The sequence below is a fragment of the Metopolophium dirhodum genome, chromosome 2 (assembly GCF_019925205.1).
Source record: "Metopolophium dirhodum isolate CAU chromosome 2, ASM1992520v1, whole genome shotgun sequence".
Classification (NCBI taxonomy): Eukaryota; Metazoa; Arthropoda; class Insecta; order Hemiptera; family Aphididae; genus Metopolophium; species Metopolophium dirhodum.
This window is the reverse complement of record NC_083561.1, coordinates 39,815,257-39,842,152: the sequence shown is the minus strand read 5'-3', so window position 1 is coordinate 39,842,152 and position 26,896 is coordinate 39,815,257. Positions and strand designations below refer to the sequence as shown.

At 30.1% G+C, this 26,896-nt stretch overlaps 1 protein-coding gene and 1 non-coding gene across 3 annotated transcripts in view; one reads left to right on the top strand and one right to left on the bottom strand.

Moving 5' to 3' along the window:
- The window catches only part of LOC132938261 (bifunctional heparan sulfate N-deacetylase/N-sulfotransferase), a 64,553-nt gene that overhangs the window by 17,930 nt on the left and 19,727 nt on the right, over positions 1-26,896 (bottom strand). For both annotated transcript variants that reach the window (XM_061004993.1, XM_061004994.1), the window contains exons 2-4: positions 23,824-24,417; positions 7,598-7,813; positions 110-362 (exon numbers count right to left, since the gene is read on the bottom strand). In XM_061004993.1, the coding sequence (XP_060860976.1) occupies positions 110-362; positions 7,598-7,813; positions 23,824-23,957 (603 nt within the window). In that variant the 5' untranslated portion in view covers positions 23,958-24,417. The remainder of the gene's footprint in view (positions 1-109; positions 363-7,597; positions 7,814-23,823; positions 24,418-26,896) is intronic.
- On the top strand, positions 18,591-18,672 carry Trnas-aga (transfer RNA serine (anticodon AGA)). The gene has a single exon. It is a non-coding gene; the product is annotated as a tRNA-Ser (tRNA).

Below are 26,896 nucleotides of genomic sequence, written 5' to 3'. Positions count from 1 at the left end.
TAGACGAGTGTCATCCTCTTGACTACTAAGAAAAATGTATAAACTATAATATTATTATAATTCAATAATATTATTAAGGATTTTTTTTTATTCATAGGTATATACAAACCCTGAGAGACAATTTCGTGTGCAAGTACAACGGAAATCCTTTGACCTTGACGCCGGTCATGTGGCGGTTGGCTGGCGGGAAAAATCCCAATATGCCGACCCCGTATTCCCTACAGTACTTGTCCAACAGCTCTCTGTTCCATTTGTCCATGTTCAGATACCGGTGGTAATTCTCGAATACGATGACGGAATATCGGCCTTTGTCCAAATTCGTCAGCGCCGGTAACGATTTGCCGGCCACTTCCATTTTATATCTGCAGCAATGATACATAACATATTATAATACATATTGTGTGAACGTAATACGATTTAGGCAGGTATATTGTATTATATTACTATATAAATTACATATGATGTGCCTACTCAAATTAAATAGATCGTAAAAGGGCCGCCGCCGCGTATTATAGGTACACTCCTGCTGCACTTTGTCGGTGCGTGATACCGACCGACCATTCCGCGCGACCATCATACAATACACGGCCCATTATATCGTACCAACATAATGTGTCTATATATGATATTATATTATTATGTTATATACGGTCGATGGTATAAAATTAACGAGTGTGTAATGTGTACAATAATAATATATATATATATTATATCGAAGAAGAAGAATGCGCACTAATGCACTACATATATATATATATAAGTGTATATTATTATGTTTACGAGCGAGTCAAGTTTTACCGCCCGCGCGTGTGAGCGAGAGAAAAAAAATCGTATAGGCAGGTAAGACATGTGTGCGTGGGATGAAAGATTGACCGAGAGAGAGAGAGAGAGAGAGAGACACCGCCGGGCGCCAAACGCATTAAATAATATTATATTATTGCGTTACACGTCCTGAGCAGCTCTCCTCGATGGAAATTGTTGTAGTTGTTATTACTATTATTGTTTTTTTTTTTTTTTTTTTTGTCATAAAAATAAACCTCCATCTCATTATGGTGCGATAATTTCGGCACACACGTTCGACAAAACGCCGGCACTGCCGCCGACAGGGAAAGGATCGCATTTTATACATACAAAGGATCTTACATTGCACGCACGCCGTCACGTTTTTCTAAATCACTTACATACCCTTAAATCTTAATGGACGGTTGTAAATCCCACCGATATGTAGGTACCTACCAAAACGCCACCAGTCATATGAGATTTGAAAAAAAAAACCATCACGTAAACAGTATACTGCCCTCCTATAGCAGAACAAGCAATAAGTGCCAAATTTTCAAAATTGAGGTTATTTTATATTCGGTATAATTCCATAATTCCGCGTTTTTTTTCCTCGGGTAAAACACCGTAACTCCACTAGAAATGCCTTTAAAATGTCGAATCAACCAATATATTGTCAAAAACTATAGTCGGGAGAATGAAAAGTGGCCGCTAATGCGCTGACACTTCTGGTGGTAAATTTCTGTGATGGTTTCGCAGAGCGCGCATTTCGAAATATTAGATTTAGATATAATTACCTAATACAAATGTATTATAGAATGATGTTGTATGAAAAAAAAAAACTATATTGAGATATAAACATCAGAAATTAAATTGAAATTACCACGGGTATATAATATATATTATATTATATACTTAATATATTTGTGACGCGACCATGAGTAAGCCTCTATCCCCTATATGGCTACATAAATAATAACTATGCATAATTGGCATTCTCGTATCAAAACTTAACTTATGTAGAACAGCTGTTTTCACAACTCTCGACAACTGTACGAAAATCGTAATAAACTATCGAACGAAGACTACGACTACGACGGATTTTTTTTATTAAAGTCGCCGTACTGCAGCACACGGCACAATACGTATAGATAGATGCCTTTACGGCGACCGCGGCAAAACGTACAGTTTTTAGATATCGTTTCGTCTCCGATTATATAACATTACTTCCGACGGAAATCTAATACGATGCGACGTGATACGATATCCCGAGCGCGTTATTTGCCGCGGACCAGATTTAATGAAATAAGTTTTCACAACACCGTATATACGACATTATTACATGATGTATATACGATATGGGTAGCCGACGACAGTCGCAAGTGCCGAGGTTAAGTCCCGGCGACGTGCATCCGAGCGAAAAAGAAAAACGTCAATATACAATATTGTATACGTCATATTAATAAAATACACGGCTATTTGTATATACCTATAATGCCCTACATAATAAATACACACAATAGATATTATATAGGATATATATTAAAATGTTTATATTATTAGGTTTATATTATAGTCCTCAAAAACGTTATACCATAATATAAAGTAGAGTATCTAATATTAATTATACTTGGACCATTTTTACAAATTATTTATGTTGATGGATTTATATTAATTATCAAAATGTTGAAATCACCATAGCCCCCGCATATCTTCCAAGCCCATATTATCATGGACCTATTATCCTTAGTATACACTATAAGTTAAATAATTAAAAAACTACTCGTTTAAAATTTGATAATTCTGATACGTCAAAATGTTCAACAAATATATAAGTTAGATAATGTACAGCAGAAAACTATGGGGTTCTCATTTGAAGAATAGAAGTTGTTAACCTCACAGGACACTATCCATAAGAAGAAAAAAATCTCAAGAATTTGAAAATATGCATGGCTTACATGATCTTTATAAGTTAATTTTAAAAATTCAAAAAATCCGATTTTAAATAACTGCATCACCGAAGAAAAAGGGCCGAACATGCTTGTTGAATCACCCTGTACAATTAATATGTGGTTTGTATGTAAGTATATATATTATATTATATGTCACGTTTGATAAATTATATTACGGCGGATGTCTCGCATAAATAATACGCGCCGTTCTTATATACCTATACCCTCCAATCTCCATACATATATTATGGGTACCTAAATATTTTTTAATGATTAAAATTACAGTTGTATAGACTTTAAGTCGAATAAAATCTACTTTGCAGATCTCGATCATCGGCAACAGATTTGGGCGATACACTCTGCGCCAACGAAATTCACTCCAATCAGTGAACATTTCGTAAGGCACTGAATTTATATTACGATTATAATATGAGTATTAATATATTATTATTGTCTATAATGGTGTAATGGGTGCTCGATGATTATTGTAGACCATGATAGTATAGGTATATAAATATTAATATACAAAGGTACTATTGTTGTAGCGGTCATGTACACACAAATGATAACGTGACGACTTCAAAATAATGTAATATGTACCTACTTTATAATTGCACACGATTACAATTTTAATGAGTAGGTATATATACCCTTATACAAATAATTTCTAGTCGACAATGTACATGCAACTATATGGTTCAAAAAAAAAAAATGAAATCGTCATTAAACATTTCCAAAAGTAAACAAATAAAAGCCAAACATAATATTATGTATTTTTTTATCCAATATCATTGTTAACCATATAATATGTTATAATAATAATCGAAAACTAATTTATATCATAGGTAATATTTGACATATGTATACATAGGTAGAAAAAAATATATAGAAAAAAACTTGCACGCGAGGTTAATAAGCCTATAGTTTTATTTCACTTAATGCTTGGCCTGGCCCACTGTGTCTGTGTGTGAATAGAATAATATATATATAATATATTATATAATAAACATATCTTTTCATTGTATATGATTTTGAAATTGCTTCCGTCGTTCGTCATTTCGTAGCGGTCATATACACTGACTTTGAACAATATTTCTGGACAAAACATTTTTTTTTTTTTTTTTTGAACTATTATCATCTATATTATTGGAGCATAAACGACAAAAAATAATTATACATGAGTATAGTTCCGGGGAGGGAACAGTGTTTGCGATTTCAATTGATCCAAAATGAATATCACTTGTATAATATGTACCAATAATAGGTATAATTATTTAGATCCATTCAAACGTGTATTATAATATATCCATAGGCACAAAAAATCCGGATCTCGGACAATAGTAACATATTACCAGCTAGATAGTAAAAACAATTTTATTGTAGGTTCTACCCCTACGGTATCACCTATATAAAAGATTTGACAGAACAATCGGATTAAGCCCTCGGGACTTATTTGTTGTATAAAAAGTGACACATGCCCATTACATTGAAATGCGATTATACGAACTTCCAATATTATTTATATTTAAAATAATAATCCAATCTTGATGGAGTGGTCAACTAATGTAGGTTTACTACACAAAACAACCAGTGTTATTGTATAAAATTGTTGGTAAAGTAAGACATGAATTTATATTTTTGATGAGTACTTAGGTACATGTTTTTATAAAAAAAAATTAATGTTTATAAACATACCAAAAAATATACAAATAACAAATTTGTTAGGTATGTGTGAATTGTATGTTTGTATATGACTTATTCCACTACTAAATATATGTTAATCTTAATTTAAAAGTAATGTTGGATCGGCGGCAGCACAACTAGATAAAACGATAAAAACCTCAGTGCCGACGCCCGTTATCAATAACATAAAGGGGAAAATAAAAATAAAATTTAAAACTACTAAAATTTTAAGTTAGAAAACCAGGATCACAGATCGTGTTAAATAAATACAAAATTTACAAAACGTAGAAATTTAAAATTATAAAATGTAAAAAGTGATGATTAATAATACACACTATTGATCTGGTTTTAGCAAAGTTCGAGAAAAATATTTCGGGACCTGTATAGGGCTGTGTACCCTACGCATATGAAAGCTAAACAGATCGCACGAGTGCATGGATTGATCCTTCAACGCTTCAAATAGGTATAGCTGCATTTCGGTAACCAACGGTGTCCGATATTCAGAGGTTTCAAGTTCAATTAAATAATTTAGTTAAACACATATCATATAAAACATATTTTAAGCCTGCAAACTTAAATCAAGATATCTGCAAACAAATCTCATCGCTAACACAAAAGTTAAAACCATTTACGCGAACTAGAAAAAGAAAAAAAACTTTCGATGGATATTCGCGACTTATACGCAACCGCCACCGCGTCCACCGTCATAATGTACAAAACACACACGGCAAAACTTTCGACAATTTGACATAAGAAAGTTAAAACGGCGTTTAGACACACGTGACTCTATACCTCTTACCTATCCGGGTCTATAGCTTTGATCATTTGGCGAGGACGGGGTGTGCGCAAGACTCAAGAGGTTTGGTCGACGTTTTGATCGATGTCCCGAAAATGATTAGCAATAGATATACAAGTACCTATATCATATATTATATGATATAATATATAATATTATACTATAGCTGCGAAGGTCGTGTTTTCCCGACTCCGTGTCTTTCGACGTTTTATTAAATATTGCCATCTAATCATTATTGTATAATTATTAAAATACGGGCGCGCGAGAGACGTACCCGAAAAATACGTTCGGAAAAGTCCATTATTCATTATATTACCCTGCAAAGGATTAATCCAACGCCACAATCAGGATAACATCATGTCATCACTCACTCACTCACGCACAGATACACTATATTATATTATAATAATTATACGCGACTGATAAATAGTATTTTCCATCATCGTTCGGCGATCGAATAGATTGATTTATAATTATCACACTTGTTTGTGTTGTTCAGTGAATATTATACACAACATAGGTACAATAAGCTTACAATGTATCCGCTATTTGTTGATTCATTTTAAGTCAGCTGTATAGCGTTAATTCTAAAATACGTCAGTGAATATATTAATGTTGCACAACGAAAACATTAAAATCCCCCTCCTACTATAAATATTTATTATGAAATTAATTTTTATAAATACAACGGGTATTTAAAAATCTTAAGGCCAAAACAAAATTTACTGCAAAGCGAATTTCAGAACTTCTTAGTTTAAAACAACTATAATTATGATTAGATTATGAATTTTTGGTAGTTTTCTAAAATGTATAGTGCTCGTAAATTATAACAGCTGCCTTTAATGCAAATTTGTAGCAACTTATTAAAAGCGATGGAATATAACTTACAATAAGAACAAGTTTAGTTTAAGAAAACTCTAATTATGACTAACACTCAGCTGGAGTCTAAATTATTAAAATTACAATGTCATCAAGTCAACATAAATTGCACTTTCGATTATACGAGGCGTTTCCTTTGCAATAATAATGGCTATGGCCTATGAGAATATACTCAGTTACAATACTCGTAAGTTAAATATTGGATTTATAAATGGTTAATAATTTTGTTTCACAAGATCTTTAATAACGTTCAAAACACATTTATATTGTGTATATTAAAATAACATAAAGCCAAAAATTAAAAATAAAGTGACGAAAGTGACGAAAGTGAATGAAATAAACATTCGTACAAGTTTTATACATATTATGAATTCCAAGTAAAACTCAAATAAAGATTTTTCCAGGTTTGCACTTTTAATATAATATATTTTCCAGATTTTCCGAAAACCAACAATCAAATAAAACAAAAATGGTAGATTTCTAGACACTTCGAATACCTTGAAACAATTCAAACAAAATTATGTCCAACATGTGATAAAATGTAAAGTGCAACTTTAGATTTAGTTATGATAAAAAGTTTTACAAAATATTTCTACTGAAATCCTATAAAAACAAAAATAAAGTTGAAGGTATTTTCATAAGAACAAAGTGAAATTAAATTGAATAATATCTGCAGTTTGAGTTATTCTAATTCACAATACTTATATAATATGTACCTATACAAATTTTAAATTCTAAACAGGTTACAAAAACGTTATTTTAAAAACTTTCACATATTTTTGTAATTCACAAAAATGTATAATATTTTGTATAAATATGTAAGTACATCAAAATGTTCATATATATTTTCTAATTGCTATCAAGGTGGATTTAAAATTTACCACGTTTGCAAACTGAAGATGTTTCTCGCGTCAGTACATGTATATTATTATTCAGTAATTAACTTATCAGGTTTTCAATTGAAAACTATATTCAGATTCGTGCGATTGTTCGAGAAATAAGAGGATACATTTTTTCATGTTGGAGGGATTAGTATTATCCAAAATAAAGTGACCGCTTATGGTTGGAAAAAACATAACTATTTAATATTTAAGAGTCTTAAAAGTGAACTCAAAAATTATGACAGCTTGTCTATACAAAATTATACCTATTTAGTTTATATTATTAACAAAGGACTGCATGATATAGGGATTCATCAGGTACAATACATTTTAAGTGGCTAAAAGAACTTAAGATGTATATTGTTTATGAAAACTATATTATATTACTAAATAAACCTACTGCAAATCAAAAATCTGTAATGTATTTATTTTACGGGACATTACATAAAATAGTACTGCAGTACCTAATGTTCAACAGAAACTATAAGCTTGTTTATTAAAAAGAGAAAGAAGAGTCGGTAATGACAGTGCGCATGAGACAGGTAATTTGAGAGTAAAGAATAATAATTATATATATACATTATTTCCGCTTGCAGGGTGCGCGCTATCGGAAAGTTCTGTTTTCTTACCTCAGTCTATTATGGACGAGTGTCTCGGCCAGTTCCCTGCCGAGTCTCGGGTATGCAGTCTCAACGAGTAATAACAACTTAGGGTCGGTCCTAGGACGGCCATCGCCTGATCCTTGGTGAGGCGGTCTGTGATCCGTTGGCGGTGTTGATTGGAAGTGGGGGCACATGCCATACGGTCGCATCCGAACCATTTTGCGTTCCCGTCGCATCAGCAAGCTTAAAATTAAATCAAACATATTGTGCTTAAGTATAAAAAAAAAAATGGGTTATGAAATTTCCCAATTATACCATATAATTATTATATTCATTCTAAATCATTCAGCTAATACAGACGTACTTTGTCAATTTTGTAATAATTACAATTATTGTAAAACAACTTTTTATACAAAAATTTATCTTTCGGGTCAGCAGGAAAAAATTAGCGATGTCATTAAAAAAAAGGTAATTTTTAGTATTTATAACTATTTTACCAAATTTTATTTTACGCACATATATGCGCGTAACAATGGAGTTACTCTTTCTTGTTATTATAGTCCGACTAGATAAAATAAAACAAAAATTAAAATGATCTGTCTTCACATATATTCTGATACAACAATATTGTACAATATATAGAATTATAATCGACTATTTTATTTATTATAATAACTGCGATGCTCAGAAATATGACAAATATTCTTGTAATTTATTATGAATAGTGAATATCAAAAGTAAATATCACTTATATTATAAAATTAATAAATGAACCACCTGCACATATATTGTATTTATATATTATTTATGACAAATAAAAATTTCGAAATAGCTAGGGATATAGCAAAAATTAGAGATCTTTTTGAGTTATATTATTTTCCGTACTTATTACCTATATCGTATATCAATAAACAATTTTCTGAAACTCATAAATAGTAATTAAGAAGCAGAAAAACGAATTAAAAATTAAGGACTAAATGATAATATATGTATATTAAAATTTAAAACAAAAGCAATGAACGAATTATATTATGTAATAGTCTAACAAAAACCTTACGAACCACAAACGGTTCAAAGTATTTCTTCTTCAGGTACATCAAATTAATTAATGAGTACAAACTCTTTAAAAATATATTACCAACTGTATGCAACTACAAACGGATACGGTTTGATAATTTGAAGTTCTCGGGTAAATAAATTGTGTATGTTTTAGTTTTACGATAATAATAATAATAAATAATAGGTATAACATAATAATATAATAAAATTAGTTACATCAACTACTATCGCAAAAATGTTAAGAAAATATTTATTTTTTTTAACATCAACATTTTATATGTCCTATGCGGGCTATCGTATCTAGTGATGTGCCATTAGGAATATTCCTTAAGGAATGTTCGTAGGAACAGGGAATATTCCCCAACCTCTCCGGAAATTTCTTTAAAAAAAAAAAAATAATGTCATTATTTTTATGTTATACAGTATTTCAATTACAGCATGTTTATTTTTATTTTTTCAACATACATAAATGAAAGTTGGATCGTTTATTTTGTGATCATTGTACAGGTTTTAATTAAAAATTAAATTGTAATTACTATTAATAACTTTTTTTTTAAGAATAAATATCTTAACTGACATGATAGAAATATCAATAATGAGCTGTCGTTTGGATTATTTACAAATGTACAACCATAAGTTTAATTTAAAACTGAAACCTATGATAAATATTTAAAAACTTAATATATTCCCAGGAAATTCCCGGTGTTGGGAATTTCCCCGAGGAAATTCCCGAAACTATATTCCCGGGAATTTGCCCATCACTAATCGTACCTACAAAGTTATTTAATATTTTGAGAATGAAAAAATGAAACGATATAGTAATTTTTAATTTATATCAACATATAAAAGTTTAATAAACTAAAAACAAAGTATTATTTTTATGATAATAGAAAATTCCTAATTGTATTTTATGTCAAGTGTATAATGTTTTTTATGAACTATAGTTGAATTATGTTATGTTGCTTTTATTAGCCAGTCTAAATAAAAAGTCTACAGAGTAGTATTTAAAAATTAATAATATTTCCTGCTCCAAGGTTTAGAAAATGACACTTGAGTAAAATAAACTAATTTAGTGAATAAAAAAAAGTTATTTTTTCAAGTGTCAATTTAAAAATTACCAAAATTTGTTTATTTAAAGAAATAATTTAATCAAATTAACCCAAATAATGTTCGGTTATAAGAAATAAAGTATTATTACGGTATTAATGCCCTATAGTTTTAAATCAATTTTGCGCATTTCCCATTACCACATTTAGTTATTGAGTTACAAGTTACGATGACTGTTAGTAGTTATTGAAATCTACTGTACCATCAGAATATCAGCATACATATGTATACTGTATAGATATACCTATAATACTCTACAGGTACAACGATGTTATTAAACAACTTAAAAAAGTTTCGGTATATAATGATGCGAAACATTCAAACACGGCAAACAATCAAAATAATTATTATTCTCTTTTTTTGCGATGACAATTGTCATCAGTCTTCAATTCCAAATAATAGCAATATATTTCTATATAATTATTAGTTATTAATATATATGTGCACATGGATAATATATTATTATATACATTATGTACTAAATTATTATTTGATGACAGTATAGCTATACCAGCTAGACATGAACGCATAAGTAATTTCTCGTGAATACAACTCAATAACACGCAAGCGTATCCCGAGATTATATTACAGATAAATTGGAACGGCAAAGTTTAACGTTCTCAATAGGATGAAGTTTGTTTTTTTGTGTTTCTTGAATAATTTATTTTGAATAAAGTTCTATTTCATCGGCAGCCGTTGGCTGAGTAGTTGGTAGAAATAACTTTTTTCGTATACCATAATAATACATGTAAATTGATAGCAACGCGTTCTCGGAATATCAACTCAATAATAATAGTTTGATTGCAGAATGTTTTTCAATATATTCTAATATAATATTGACGTGTTATTTTGAGTTTTCGTTCACAATAATACGCGTTCAGGCGGGACGTTTAAGATTTCATATTATGTTGATCATTAAATATTATCAGTATATTATATTCATATTATAATATAATTATATTAATTATATTAATTAATTTATACATATATTATAGTATTATTACCGTCATCTATTGGCTATTATAATATGATATCGTGGAAATTATCTAAAGTCTCGGCCAGAGATAGATTCTAGATAACCGTGGTCTAAACAGTTACTGACGTTTGCTAAATATAATATTTAGATAATATTATTATAATTAACAATCGTTATTAAATGCATTGAGTATAATATAATATCACGCGTAGTTACATTGTATAGAAATCATCAAAATCTTAATTCTTTTTAAATATGCAGACATTAGATAAAAAAAAATACTAGATAGGTGCCTCTTCTACTACATGTTTGTGTTTTGTATAGTTAATTTACAAGCTTAAAATGATTTTGAACAAATAAATTGTAATTCCTACTACACGCAAAACGATGTGAATATTATATTATATAGGTTACTACGCAAGCTTTAAACAACAGCTTGTTGAAAAATACGACAGATTTGAGATTCCGTATTATCAATTTCACAGTTCAATAAACTGCATGATTATTATTACCACGACCATATCGTCATAAATTTCGTTATTTTGATAACATCTCAACATTTAAGCTTAAAATTTGGTTTTCGTGTATATTATCTAGTGTTTTATATACAATGTGCTATCGATGCTGCTGATGCCGTATTATAACACGATTTATACACAGTTTTTATCAAAATCGGTCGTCGTGGTGATGAATTTAAATGAAAAATATATTTATAGGTATTAGTTTTTAGGGTATTAAATGACCTGATATAATACACGTTTCGTATATAATAATTCGTTTCTATTTTTCGGTCAATATAAATTACACATATAATATTGAGTTTAACAGTAGGTATAATTTATTATATTTATTTACACAAAAACCTCTCTCGAAAACACATTATATATTCCAAATCTGTTTTTATAGTACGTAAACAGGAATTTTTCTAAATCTCATAACGTTATCCCGTTTAGGTCCTTGTGACCACTTTTTTTCAACACTTCGGTTTTGATTTATGAAAGGTATTGCATATGACGTCAAAAACCTTATGCAAAGCTTTGGGGTTCATATAATAACACAACGACGCTACCGCAAAATATTAACTTCACCGATCGGTGGTACATAAAAAATTCGGTCCTTTGAAAATGTGGAGGACCTTTATGATTTTAATGGGTCACACAGACATCCGGCAAAAGTACAAAATAATTAGTGAACGAGTGACCACCACCATAAAGAGAGGAAACTAAAGTTTAATTATTTAATGTATTTTCATCGTTGAATACCAACCAAATAGGATTATATGGTTTTATAAGATTTAAACGCGATTGATATATGTATATACACTCGACGCGTTTCAATAAAATGATTGCAGACGAATTATATATTTATAGTTCAAGTAGGTAAAAATATAATTAAAACACGGTCATAAGTAAGTATACATTTTGAAGCTATAAGTATAAATTATAATTTAATACTACGTATATTTATTATTACTTCTTAATACTAAATACCTAGTCACTGAACTGTATAGTATGGAACGCGCATTGTGTATACGTTCTAAATTCTAATACAAAAAGTAACACCCCAAGAGGCCGCCATATTGAGTCTGCTAATGTTCCTTTCCACGATTGTTCATGGATAGGATTATTTTATTAGCTTATCTTCTACCAAATATTAGTGATATGTCGGTGGTATCCACTATCTTAGTTCATATACTATGGATAGAGCTACTGCATTATAAACGCGCACTACGAGTTGAAGACATCAATTGACGAGTCGCAAGGGGACTGATTTCTATTGCACATGCATGTCAGTCCTCGTCACATATTTGTCATATATATCACTAATTAACTAGTGATAATATTAACTGCACGCGATAATAATTGTACTAATCATGCGCTCGAATTCGTGATATAAATTGGGCGCATGCGCATTTTCCCCAATTACCCTTGGTTATGTTGGCTTCAAATATTTAGGTAGTAGCTCTATCCATTGTATATGATCTAAGATAAGTTTTAGGTTATTATCTTTTAACCTAGGGTGGTATCTTCAATTTTTATGATAACAAAAATTATCGCATAACGCGCAGATAAGTTCTATCGTTTATTCCGTTAGAAGACTCAAAATGATAGCCTACTACTATAATAGTAGGGTGGTACGGTTTTTATACCCAATTCGCGTTCCATATTATACAGTTCAGTGTACCTATATTATATATATATATATATATATATATATATATTTATTTATTTTTTCTATTACATAACAAATATTGTATGATTTTTTACAATAATACTAATAATATTAGGAAAATAGCCCTTTTCAGGGCTACCTCAATATAATCCTCTCTAACGCGCCTGTTACAGCCACACTTCCCGGACGGTACTTACGAACAGACTTGTTTAAGTTGCCTGACGTAAGATAACGTACCCCAACCCAAACGCTGTGTAAATCGACACATTCCCAAAATTGTAAACAAAATCCAACCCGTCGAACCGAAAGTCTTGGATCTTTCAGGCGCGTGATTTCCAATCCCATAATTTGTAAAATATACTTTATATGATAGAAATAAACAATAAATGTATGTAACAAAACATCAGCAGGGTTAAAATCAATTAAAAATTAAAATTTAATTAAAATCAAATTTATAAATTATGCATGTATATTGTATATAATATGTATCTGGATTATTAAATAATAATTGCACTCCAAAATCACATTGAAATATGTAATATTTTATAAATATAGATACGTCCTGTATATATACTACTAGTATTATAGTAGTATATCACGAATAGTATATTTGTTATTTGTGTGTATTTAAATTTGTCCAAACGTATTTTTAATTATTATTATTATTATTTTTAATTCACATCACTCAGACATGATTAAATCAGCCGGGTCGGAACATGTATAATCTATAGAAATTTGACCAAATGAAACATACCCGAAAATCTTGACCATTGTCCATAATATGGATGTAACGAAAGCAGCAAAATGAAAGTCATGAATTATTTATACATGTTAGGTATAAGAATTGGACACTGATGATATTTGGTACCGTATGTCCGTATATTATATAAAATTGGGTTTCTATATATTAATTTTAGATCAAAACTCGAGTGAAGTGTGCGATAATGATAATATACCTACGCAAACTCCGTGATCATAGCAATTTTAGAAATAAACTTAACGTATGATTGTGCACTGGATATACATAAATATTATATGTGCCGTCTGACACGTAATTTGAAATAACTTTTCCTGGAAACCTACGAGGAACCCTATAAAGCAATAATATACGTGCTCATAAAAGTGGGTAAAAATTCGTTTGTAGGTATTACATAATATGTACTAATAACGACTAACGCGCAAAACGTTTAATTCGGAAAAAGAGAAAAAATGCGCTTCATAATAAGTAGGTAGGTACCTATTATATAGGTATATTATATTGGACCACGAAACCTTCAAATAGAAAAACAATAATCACTTTAATATTATATTATAATATGTTCGTGTTAAATAGAATTCGACATAATACGGCAATGAAACTCAACTGCACAATACTTATCACGGATCACGGATGTATGAATTAAATTACCTATAATAAAATATTCAGATATAGATTGTTCTGAATAACATTTTTTTTTGAATTCGGTAACTTTTGAATAAAACAACTTATTGACTCAGTGCACCGTGAAATTATGCTGTTGTAATATTTTGAATAATATTGTTATATGCTGCACCGAAAAAAACTCAATTTAAAAGAAATAAAAATCTACCTACTATTGATAGAATATTATAGTGCCTAAAAGCATTGAACCCCCACTTTATACTAATTATAATTTATAAGTATACCTTCTTATTATATATAACTCAGTATTATCGTAACGATAACCAATAAACGTAAGTGTAACGTACACAAATAAAAATAAAAGTCTGAGACTCCAGCTAATTGGACGTGTCTGAGTACCTACAATAAAAATAACTACTAGGTCACACGAACTCGCAACTATATAATATATTTTATAATCATATTATGATAAAATCAAAATAATTATTATTTTAGATTCTGAGCGGGACGACGAATGTGTTGGTTTTATAATAATGTGTGTTTTATTTTTGTAATCTTGAGTCTGACATAACCTTCTGGGGCAGTAAAACACGGTACTTTTTCAAGTTCGTACATTTTAGAAATTATTTGTAGTTAAAAATTTATTTTTTTAAATTTTTATACCAAAGGTTTGAAAATTCAATAAGTACACGATATATCTCATGTCTTATTGTTTACTGGAATATAAAAAAAAATTTGTGTATTTTTTATGAGCGACTGAAGTTCAAATTTTAACGAAATCGGATAATCGATCAAATATAATAAGGATTTATCCTCGAAAGTTTTTGTAATAAAATTGTCTTCTTCTTTCGGCCCACTAGGAAACACGCTCCACCTTTCAGTCATTTCTATCGGCAGCTCTCTCCTTCCAGTCTGATCCTCCATACAATTGTATTATTTTTTAAAATAAATTGATCATAAAAACTTGATACATTTCAGAATATTTGTATGTTCTGTTTAGGAACTATAATATAACTGTTCATTGAAATATCTTCACCAGGCATCATGCTCGTTCAGCGGTACAGGACTGCAAGCAGCATGAATATCATCAACTAACAAGTATAATATGTACAGCTAAGAGTGCATATCAGAAACATTTGAAGTATTTACAAATGTATCAACGTAGTAGTAAAAATAAACCAAATTTACATATGTATATATAAAATATACCAAATATATCATAATATATTAAACAGATTTATAATGTAGGTACTTGAATCAATTTAACACAGACGAGCAAAATAAATTATCACATTTATTGGAAGAAGCTACCTATAGGTCACGATGAATACATAAAATGTATATAAGTAACTACTTTTAAATAAAAATATAATTTAAAACATTTATGCCAATACAAATAACGAAATAATTATAATCGATTTTGTACTACATTTATTTATACCACGAAGAGTATCTTTTAAACGGTTAATTAGATATAATATTATAAGAATTATTCTTATATAATTATTTAATTTAAGTATAACAGTATAAGTAACCAATATTATATAGGTAATTATAGTCACTGAAGTTAATTTATTTATAAAGTACACTTGAGCTTAAGCTACACGAAGGCATTTTGTCACCTTTGTACAAGTACAAAGCAAATTTAATTATACTATTTCGCAAAGTTTAAACATTTTATTCTAATTTACTATTGCTATAAGATAATTAGAGAGTATTTATCAAATTAAAATATAAGAATATAGGTAAGTAGTTATTTTAAATATGTTCCATTCAAAAATAATATGGCATACAAAATATATTGAAGCTGTTCCGATAAGAAATACAAAAAGAATTCTATTAATTCACCACCCGCCTTTGTTTATTTATACTGGAGTTAAAAAAAGTAAAAATGGTAGCTTATTTCAAATTCAAAATATACCAGAATAACTTTCATGTTTAACACTAACAGGCCTAATTATTTACTCCTAAAACTTTATTACACCCGGCTATTTATATTTTATACGTTGTTTATCACCTAAAAAGATTATTTTATTATGCACATTTTTATTGTACATGTACATAACGAAAATTATTTAAAATGAATGAGTTGCACGATTTTTTTTTTTAGGAAATATTTGTTTTACGAAAAGTTATTTTGAACGAAAAACAAATAAAACTAACTAACGCCCATGAACAGCTATGGTATAGGTATGAAGTACTTTTTTTTTTATTACCTATAGCGTATTTATTTTAATATACTATACGTAAATTCGTACGCTCCCTCACAACAGTAATATATTTTAATTTATATCCTTGACGGCCTCATAGGAATTATTTTGGTCGGGTTAGTATAACGCAGTTAAATATTCTTTTAGATCACTACAACAATATGTCTGTCACGATAGCACAGTCACTATGACCGAATAGCTCGTGAGTAGTATACTTAAAACAGTGATACTATAATTTGCTACATTTTGCTTTAAGTACCATATAACTATATAATTTCCAAACGAACACTTACTCGTCAGTCGTCAGTCGGCCTGTATCGTGTATAATGTAGTAAACTGGTAAGGTATTCAATTATTATTATCTGACGATTGGTTGATATTTTACTAACAGTGCGAGTAAGAAAGAAAGGTAAGTATTATATAATATAATGTATAAGTGTAAGGGACAAGGCTAAGCCGAATAAGGCGCATTTATTTTTCTTAGCCCTTTTATTTGAAAATGAATTAATTCTACAAACATTAAACACAAATAAACAATTTAAGACCCCACTGAGTACACTTAACCTAACCGAAAGGCGAAAACATAACATACGTTGCAAGTCGTATTTATGAAAAAACATTCGAAATACAATATATGGAAATAAAATACAAAATTTATTTGAATGTCCGGTCACAACAACACAAAATAAAATAAAAACTAGATCATGAATCCAAAAAATCAATAGAATAACAATTTTTATAAATATTAAAATCTACGCATGGACAAAAAATTAAAAAAAAATTAAAGTTAAACGACAAATCATATGTACAGTGATGTTCAAAACAAAATAAGAGAAATCAAAAGCACTTTCATCAAATAACAAAAACTTACAAGTTTAAAAGAAAAGAAAAAACTATAATGAACAGACATTGTAATGACCATACAAGATTGTACCTATACAATGTGCCTATAATGACAAAATTACTAGGTAAACAATTTGTACATTTTTTGAAACAGTAATACAGTAAGACACATTATTTGAAATGTATAATTGTATATTATAGGAAAAATTCAAATAAAAAAATCAAGCAAAATATTGCATAGGTATAGTTAAAAAATGAACATCGGCATCTGTAACTATATAATGACTTACCTATGATAAAAAAAAAATACATAAAAATATGTATGAAACAAAAAATAATGTAATTCACATATAAGTATATAACATATTATCACCGATGTTTTCCTATTTTTTTTATACCTTGATATTATAAATTATGACGTATAAATACGTTTTAACGTGATCAAATTTCGACTGAAAAAATAAGTTTTTATTATTTATTCTGTCCCTGCAGAAAACTTACATTTGGTGACTAAAATAATAACCTTATCAAAAGTTTAGCCAAGGCACGTGACGTCTACTTTGCCTATACTGAGGTCCTGATTGCAAGTACACACATACCTATATAATATGGATACATACATCATACACGACGAGCGTATATTATAAAATACAAATCAAAAACTACCTTTAGTTTTCGTTGGTATCAAGCAGTGTTTTATTAATATTAATTTTAGGTATGGTATCTATATTTTACAGTATATCGTACACTGTACAGTAATGTTTACGAACGGCTATATACGTACAAGGTACAACAGTAAGACTAACAGAATAGGTATTGAGTATTTTTTACAAATATTAATTGGTCCCATGAATATAATTAACATTCTATAACGAATCTTTAGGATGCATGTTGCCCATTTGTTATTATACGGGGGTTATTACTTTCTTGTTTATATATTATCATATAGATATATTATATTATGTTATAACTTATATTAATCAGTATTCGGTAGCTACAGAATACAAATATACGATGTGATTTATCACGAAAATATCATATATAATATATGAGTAATAACACAACATACCTAATTAGAATATTATTGTTAAACAATATAAACTACATTTTTTTTTTTAAAATTGAATTATTTTATTATACGATTTTAGTTTTATCTGTCATTGTCTAAAACAAAAAATATTATGTTCAGTGAATAGTTCTTATGAAATTCTCTCTGGAATTATGTATGCTGTATCGTTAAATGCATACGATTTTGCGTAGTTTTTTCATCGGGCAGTCGTGGCCGAGCGGTTAAGGCGTCTGACTAGAAATCAGATTCCCTCTGGGAGCGTAGGTTCGAATCCTACCGACTGCGAAGATTTTTTTTAATTTTTTCACGCTGTACCAATGTAGTTTTTTATATAACGTGCTTACATAATATTTTTAAATATATTATACATAGTTTTATTCATTACAGTTAAAATATTTGTTCATGAATGATTATATACGATGTCTTTTAAAAAAAACCTACTAATATCAATTTTTTTTTATATTTATTATTTTTTGCTTACAATAGCAATAAGCATTATTTTAGTAAGAAAATAAATAATATCAATATATATAAACGTCAATGACCTATGAATGAAAGATGAAACGTATTATGTTTTATTGATGGATATTTAGAAGTTTATAACTATCAAATTATCGACAATATAATGTCGTTAACAAGTAATAAAAACGGAGAATCAATTTTTCTTCACTTCATATTTATTTATGCCGGAATATTTAAGAGGATGTCAGCGCAATATTTGTTTTCTCTGAGACGCACTACCCACGCGCTACTGAGATAAAACTAATTCATGTAAAATCGTTTTTATGACTTTTGGTAAATCTATGAGTAAAATACTAAAATTACCTATTCCTAATAATATTTTTTAAGGTTTGACACATCATTTAGATGGATATAAATATTTTTAGGACAATTTTTTAACAAATTGATATGCCTTACCCTCAAAAATATTATGCTTTATAATTTTTTTAATGGGTGATTTTAACCTAAAATTAGTCAAAAAAATAAAAAAAATTGGGTAAGTGGATGTCGCTCTGCTGTACAGTAGGTTACAAGTGGGTCACTGTAATGGATGGTGTTAAATTTGAATTCAATGATATAATATCATTGTATAAGAAAAATAATTCTGAGCGAAAACGGCCTATGATATTACCAAGTATATTTGATGATATTATTGTAAATAAAGTAATTTATATATAACCTATTTACGTGGAGCCTTGATTTCAATTTTCAATCCTAAACTATAAAAGTTGAACATTTTATAAATTTTTAACTAAAAAATAATTATTAAATTATAAATTTGGTACATTTTGTCAAAATTTGAACTTTGAATGCTTATGAAAAAATAAATTGTGCCTATGTATTTTTAATATTTTTCAACTGCTATTAGAACGATATACAAAAGCCTTATATTCAATTTTCACGCTTTTTTACCCAACAAATAAAATTTTATTGATATTTATAGAAAAAAAACTAAAAAAAATGGAAACTGAAAATGTCCGTAAACAGCTCAAAATAAGTCAAAATATTTGGAAAATGTTATGATGTACAGAAAATGCTAATATGAACATTCAGTCAAAATTTCATGTACCTACGGTTATTTGTTTTAGAGTTGCACCAAAAACCAAAATCGATTTTCTCGAAAACAGATTTTGCGTAAAATTTCCCGTTTTTCCTTAATTTTTCTTTTGTTTTTCACGTCGCGTTTGATAATTACTGAGTAATTTTTACTTATGACCCCCCAAAGTACCAACTAGATTCACTTTCCTATCAGAAAAGTTACGGTTGAAGAAAATCCAAGCACTTTAACCGTCCTAAAAAATAATGACAGACACAAAAAAAAATAGAAAAAAAACACACATCATTGTAAAATCAATACATTCTCATCGCTTCGCTCAGAATCTAAAAATGATTTTGCGTGAATTCGTTGTGTCTATATATTATGTTGTGCGCGGGCCAGAGAGAGAAAACAAGCAGTGCGCTGACATCCTCTTAATGATTTTAGTCTTGAAATTAATAAACAAAACAACAATTGTTATCATCAATAGATATTTTATGAACTCGCTCAATTGACAGAATACTGCTAATAGCAATAACTAATTATACGAATATGCATGCGCGGTTTTTGCACATAGATATTAATAATTAGGGTTAGGATGTTGTAGAATTTCGCATATTTTTTCGGTGAGTCCATAAGATAGCTTAGTAAGATAAAATCTGTTTCACATACTGGGGATTAAAAATATGCCAGTTTTATTTTGCATATTTTTGCATATTTTGAAGATTTTTTAAAAGTAATGATTATTTTAGCATTTTGGATTTTTAGTGCATATTTTTAAGTTGAATTGTAAAATTTATGTTTTCATTTTTTTTTATCAAAAATAATATATTTAGTATTACACATTTGGAGGATAGTTTGCGCATGGACGCGGTTTTCAATCGCCGTAAATGTTCACAAGTTAAGCACGCGTGATACAGCGGACGAGAGCAATTTTTATCTTATCTGTCTTACGATATGTATTGCTAAATATGGCTGCTTAATTGTTTGTGGCGATTAAAAACCTGCGTCCACTTACAAACTATACACATCGTGTTTATCGTAATTTGTCATTATATGTCTAAATATAATCTATCGCCGCTCATCGTTAGGTACCTAGCACGATATCATTATGGTGTGAGTGGAACATAAAATCCATTAGATAAATCGTATTTTATTGAACTAAAAGTTTAAAATGTTTTTGTCATATTAGTACCGCGATCCGTGTATAACGAGTTTGTCGACCAACGCGTCTTGTTTATATTTTCTATTAATTTTATAAATTTTATCAATATACCTAAAGTTCCAGTATCTAATTCTGCACGTTTAAAAATATTCGTTTCCGAAAACGAGGGTGTTTTTTCTACCGATAACCAGATTCTTTTTTGTAAATTATGTGACTTACGAGTAAACTCGTACTTTTAAATATTTAGTATTTTATACAATTTATTTGACCACTTTTTGAACAAACATTTTTTTAACATTTTTTTTTTTATATATAAATGCATATAACAACTGTTTTAGGGCATATTTAAGTAATTTTTAAAACATATCAGCATATTTTTAGGGAATATTTAATAGGTTTTTTGGGCATATAAATTCGAACCCTATTAATAATAAAGGAATCATTCAATAATAATTAATCCTTTATTAACTATATTAGTATAATATGTACCCAATCTATTACACTATATGTGCCGATATCAATTCATTCAATGACATTTGTAGTTGAAATTGTATTATTATTTCTAAGTATACCTGCTTGAGATTTAGGTTTCCTTGGTATGTAAAAAACCATGACAATAGTGTAATATTATAAGGGGAAATTTGAGTATATTAACAAAAATAAAAATTTTGAAAACGTAACCGCGAGACCCGAAATTATTGACAATATTACTAAGGTCCGGCCACGTGATAAAAATAATAATATTAAATATAATATACATATTACATATTATATTATATATACCTAGTATACATAACGCAATAAAATATCGGGTAAGGTTCCTACACAATAACTTGGAAATCTTTTACGGCCACACACGCGCTGTGTCCGGGTGGTAGTGGTTAAAAAGGATATGCATTAAAAAAAAATCGTCTGTTATACGCATTACATTGGCGTCTATTGTATTATTACTATTATTACGAGAAGACGCGAGAGAGAGCTGCAACGTGTACCGCACGCGTTGTGTTTCTCAACCTTATTCATGTTTATTATTTTAGTTCCTGCACCCTTCCAAATATTTAATTCTTGTTATTCGCGACCCCTTATAAGCATTGCTTTTGTTGTCAATAAACGCTTATAGAATAAATATATATTTATGCAAAAAAAATAAAATATATAATAATAAAACTATTTTTTTTTGGCCACCCCTCCTCAAAGGTTTAAATTCACGCGGAGCTAGGACCGAAAATATTACTTAATCACGCTATAGTCACAATACCCGTTAGGAACAAGCGTTTTCCTGCACTTTGTACTTTTTTATTGGGTTAAGATGGCGGATTTGGTATGGTTACATTTTTGGAATCACTCATAAATATATTCATGTAACTAGCATAATATTATACCAACTTAAAAGTTACGGCAGACAATATACCTCAAATTTTCAACAACGTCTCCTATCTGATAAAATCTATATAATAATATCATATAGGTAGTATTCTGCAGCAGTGCACTTATTTCATAGTATGTTTTAAAAAGGTGGTTCAAATCCCACTAAATTATCATTTCCACACCTTCACTCACTTAATTTTAGGTGGTAAAAATGAATCGCCCCAAAATCGTATTCAACTGTAGGTACTGACTAATATAGTAACTATATTAAACAGCATAATATTATGGTTGTTTGGCGTCACGTGGAAAATTTAAAATTTGAATCCTTAATATGATGTCTGTACTGCAGTGTACAGTCGATGCAGTAGTTCTACAGTCTTCACCCATAATATTTTGTGATCGGACTTTAATGCACTAAAAATGTACTAACAATACGCATGATGCAGGCATGCAAGTATTTACTTATAAAAACAAAAATATGCGCTTAAAAACCACAAAAATATAATTACTATCAGATTTGCGTGTTTTCGAATGGGAAACTATATAGTGGCGGTAGTAGGTTTATTTCAAATTTAAATACCTATACATTTAAATATTAATATTCTCTACTCTTCGCCTCTTTATTATGATCTAATTTATTAATCATGTTAAAACTGTATTTGTAACATACGATTTGCGATAAAAAAATATCATTCAATCCGCAGGAAATATTATGGCTTTAGGGTTCAGAATAATAATTTTAAAAATATCTCTAAATGTCCTAAAACGCACACCAAAAGCTTTTGATACTTCATTCGTAGCCAAGAAACGAATTTATGGCTTTCCGGATAATAATTAACGTACAATATAAACCTAAAAAAAATAACAAGCGTGTTTTTAGTTTTTACACGCAAATGCGACAAAGCCAAAGCCCTATAATATATTCAACTATAATTACATATACCTACTTCAAGATGTGGAATTTACAGGTAAACATTTTTCGATAAATTTATTAGTAAAATTCACTAAACCGGTAAATTCTTTAAATCATTAACCTATTCCTGAAATTGATAATGCGGACATTAATACGGTGCTAATGGTTATTATAATATGGTTATCCATCTGAAATTTAAAAAAATACTAAATATAGTATGTCTTATATTATTATGTCAATTGTAGAAAAGACTATCGAAATATATTACATTGGTATTATAGTTGTCATACGCTTGTAAAAAATTTAAAACTAGGGGTCACTCGACAACAGTAAGCATTATCTCTGTAAAATGTTTGCGAATTCGTTTTTGCCGCGGTGAAATTCACAAACAAGAGATCACAACCGTATACTTATAAGTCATAATATAATAACGATAATATACGTGTTTCATACCTGGCGATCGGTGAACTCAGGTAGTGCGTGTAATAGAATATGGACAGGAAGCCGAGCACCATGAGCGCCGCCACGCAGCGTTTCACGGAAAACGGACGGCCTGCCATCATCCGTCGGTTCTTCAGCACTGTCATTTCGGCGGTCGGCGGCGGCGGCGGCGGCCGATGATGCGTAGTTTAAGCGACGGCGGCGGCAGACGGAAAACGCCGGACGGTCGGCTGCTTCAGATGGTGTTGCCGAGGTGCCGGCGGCCGGGAAGGCGACGGTCGTAGCGGACGACGCTGCAAAGTGGTTGTTGTCGTCGTCGTCGGGAGGACAGCGATAACGGTGGCGGTGGTCGTCGGGGGCAGCGGTGGATGTGGCGAAAAACGACAACGCACCCGGCGACAGCTCCGGCATGGCGTTACGCTGGCGGCGCGCGCCGTGTGCATGTCCGCCGCACGTCCGTACCGCGGCGGACGGCCGTTATTGCAGCCGCTGCTCCTCTGCGCTCGACCGTGCAGCGGCGACGTGTCTTCCGTACCGCGGTGGACACTGCACGAATCCCGTCGTCGTGACCGCGACCTCGGTCAGCTGTCGAGGATTGCTAGCATCCTGCAGAACACACAAAAGTATACGACTGTTATTTTAGGGATTTATCATACAAGGCGAGTGATCCGATGGCGTAGCCTGGGGGTGTTCTATAGGTGTTACAAATGCACGTGTTTATACAAAAAAATATGTTTCATATAATAATATATACCTACAGCACTTTAGATGTTTCAAAAATGTCGTGCCATATTATGTGGTTTCACTTCATGTTATTAACTATAATATTATTATCATGAAGATTAATATTATTACAACGGAGTGTGCAGAGCGAACCACCCAAGTGATATTTAAAAATAAAACACCCCATAAGAAAATCTTGGCTATATAGGTACGAGCCTGGAGTGTTCCACACTGCAGTAATATTAGTCAAAACGAAGAGAGGCAGGTGTAATGCGAGCACGAAAAAGTTGTACATTATATATTATATAGTGTGGTATATAATAATATGCGATGCACATACATATGTACATAAACCGTCGACAAATACTAAGAAAAATGTGTAAAGCACTGCAGGCTCGTCTTATATATTATACTCAAATTGCTTATTAATTAAAAAAATTCAGTTCATTAACATGCAAGATATATTTTCTATACGATTCATCAATCATCAACAAACATTATAAGGATGCACGAATCAGGGCAATATATACATGCAGTATTAGAATTGCACTCGCACGGTTAAGAGAATTATCCTGTGTATTGATTATATATTTTATAAACATTTTCTGATATAAACTGAAAACACAATATGAAAACCAATTATTCATAAGATATTATGACGTGCATTATTATCTATGGGGTTCGCGTGGCGCTCTAGAATTCAGGGTGCTAAGCACCCGTGTAAGCACATTTTCGATTTGATATTCTATATGACTACTGAGCAGTCAGCACCCCTTAAATATTTAAAATTGTAAACATTTGTTAGTAACAAAGAAACTATTCGTTCCGAAAAAACTAAACCCCCGTACATATATAATTTGACCACGCCGTATATTATAACATAATATATTGTTATTGTTGTACGCCGTTTAGGTATGGTATGGGTTTATTGTTAAAACGTATAATGCGAATTACATTCCAACAGCAACGCCAAGTCCGCGCCTACCGGAATCTATTGTTATATACTAGCTATAAGCGATTCCTCCCACGGCTTATTACATGCCGTTTTTTACGAAGAAGAGCTTCTATCTGGTTCGTCAGATTTGCACGCATTCCGCAGTGCGATTCCGGGTAAACCAGGTGCATACATATTGTAGGCACTTACACAATATTAAAAACGTGGTAGTACCCTGAGGTATCCAAAAACTGGTAAGCGATTAGACACAGTACACACTGTTTTGTAAAATATGAACGAAATCCATAAAAGTACATTGGAGTAATAGCCGATAAGTAATAAATGTTTTATATTTTTTGTTTTTATTTTATCTAATTAGCTTATTGTATTACTGTAAATAAACCTTCTTTTTTAATAATAAAAAAAGAAAAAAAAGTAAAATACCTAAATGTAAATTATCAGAATTCTATATTAATAAAAATCAAATCGTATTGTATAATGCTTGATAGCATTTATTTCAAACATTTTTGTTTACAAAATATTATTATTCTACAGAACATACAATAAAAACACAAAGTATGCTCACAGGACAAACACTGCCCGGTGCATATATATTAAAACATACATTTAAAATTAAATTATAATTTAACTTCTACCTGACGGCTAGGTTATGATAACCTAGCTATAACTGTAATTTTATCGCATTATCAAATACATTTCAGTTTTTTGATAAATACTCAAAAGCCGATTCCTTAATTTCAGAGAACGATCTTATCAAAACTTTAGAAATATTACATATTGTAACATGAGCATGTTATGAACGCTTTCCAAAATCACAGGGGGCAATATATTCTTCTCTCAACAGGCCGCTTTTAAAGTAACTATTACATTAAGGTAGGTAAGTACTCATAATAAATATTTTTTTGTATAATTTCATAAATGCCTAATAGTTTGCACTTTGTATATTAATCGCCAAGCTTACAAAAATATGAAATAATAATATTTTACAACGCTACTCCTTCCCCACTAATGTGGCCAAAACTTGCTATAGTTTAATTAGTCTTTACTCTCTATAGTTTTAGGCATTACATATTTACATAATATGATAGGTATACACACGATGCGTCGCAAGGGTTATAATTTCGTCTAATTTTAATAGTCAAGCAACCTGTCTTAAACAGCAAAACTATATATATAATAAAACGCTTAAGTGTAATCTTACTTTTAAATCGTATATAGAGATTAGTTCAGAAAAGTATTAGCTACAGATTAGAGACTATATGAATAAACTTTGTTCATAACCATAAGTAAATACTTTTTGAAATTTCTCGCCTCTTGAGCCCCTGCAGGATCTTATACGTATATATAAAGGAAATCACTTTTATCGTTTCCATGTATTACATTTATATGTTTAGTATAATTATGGTA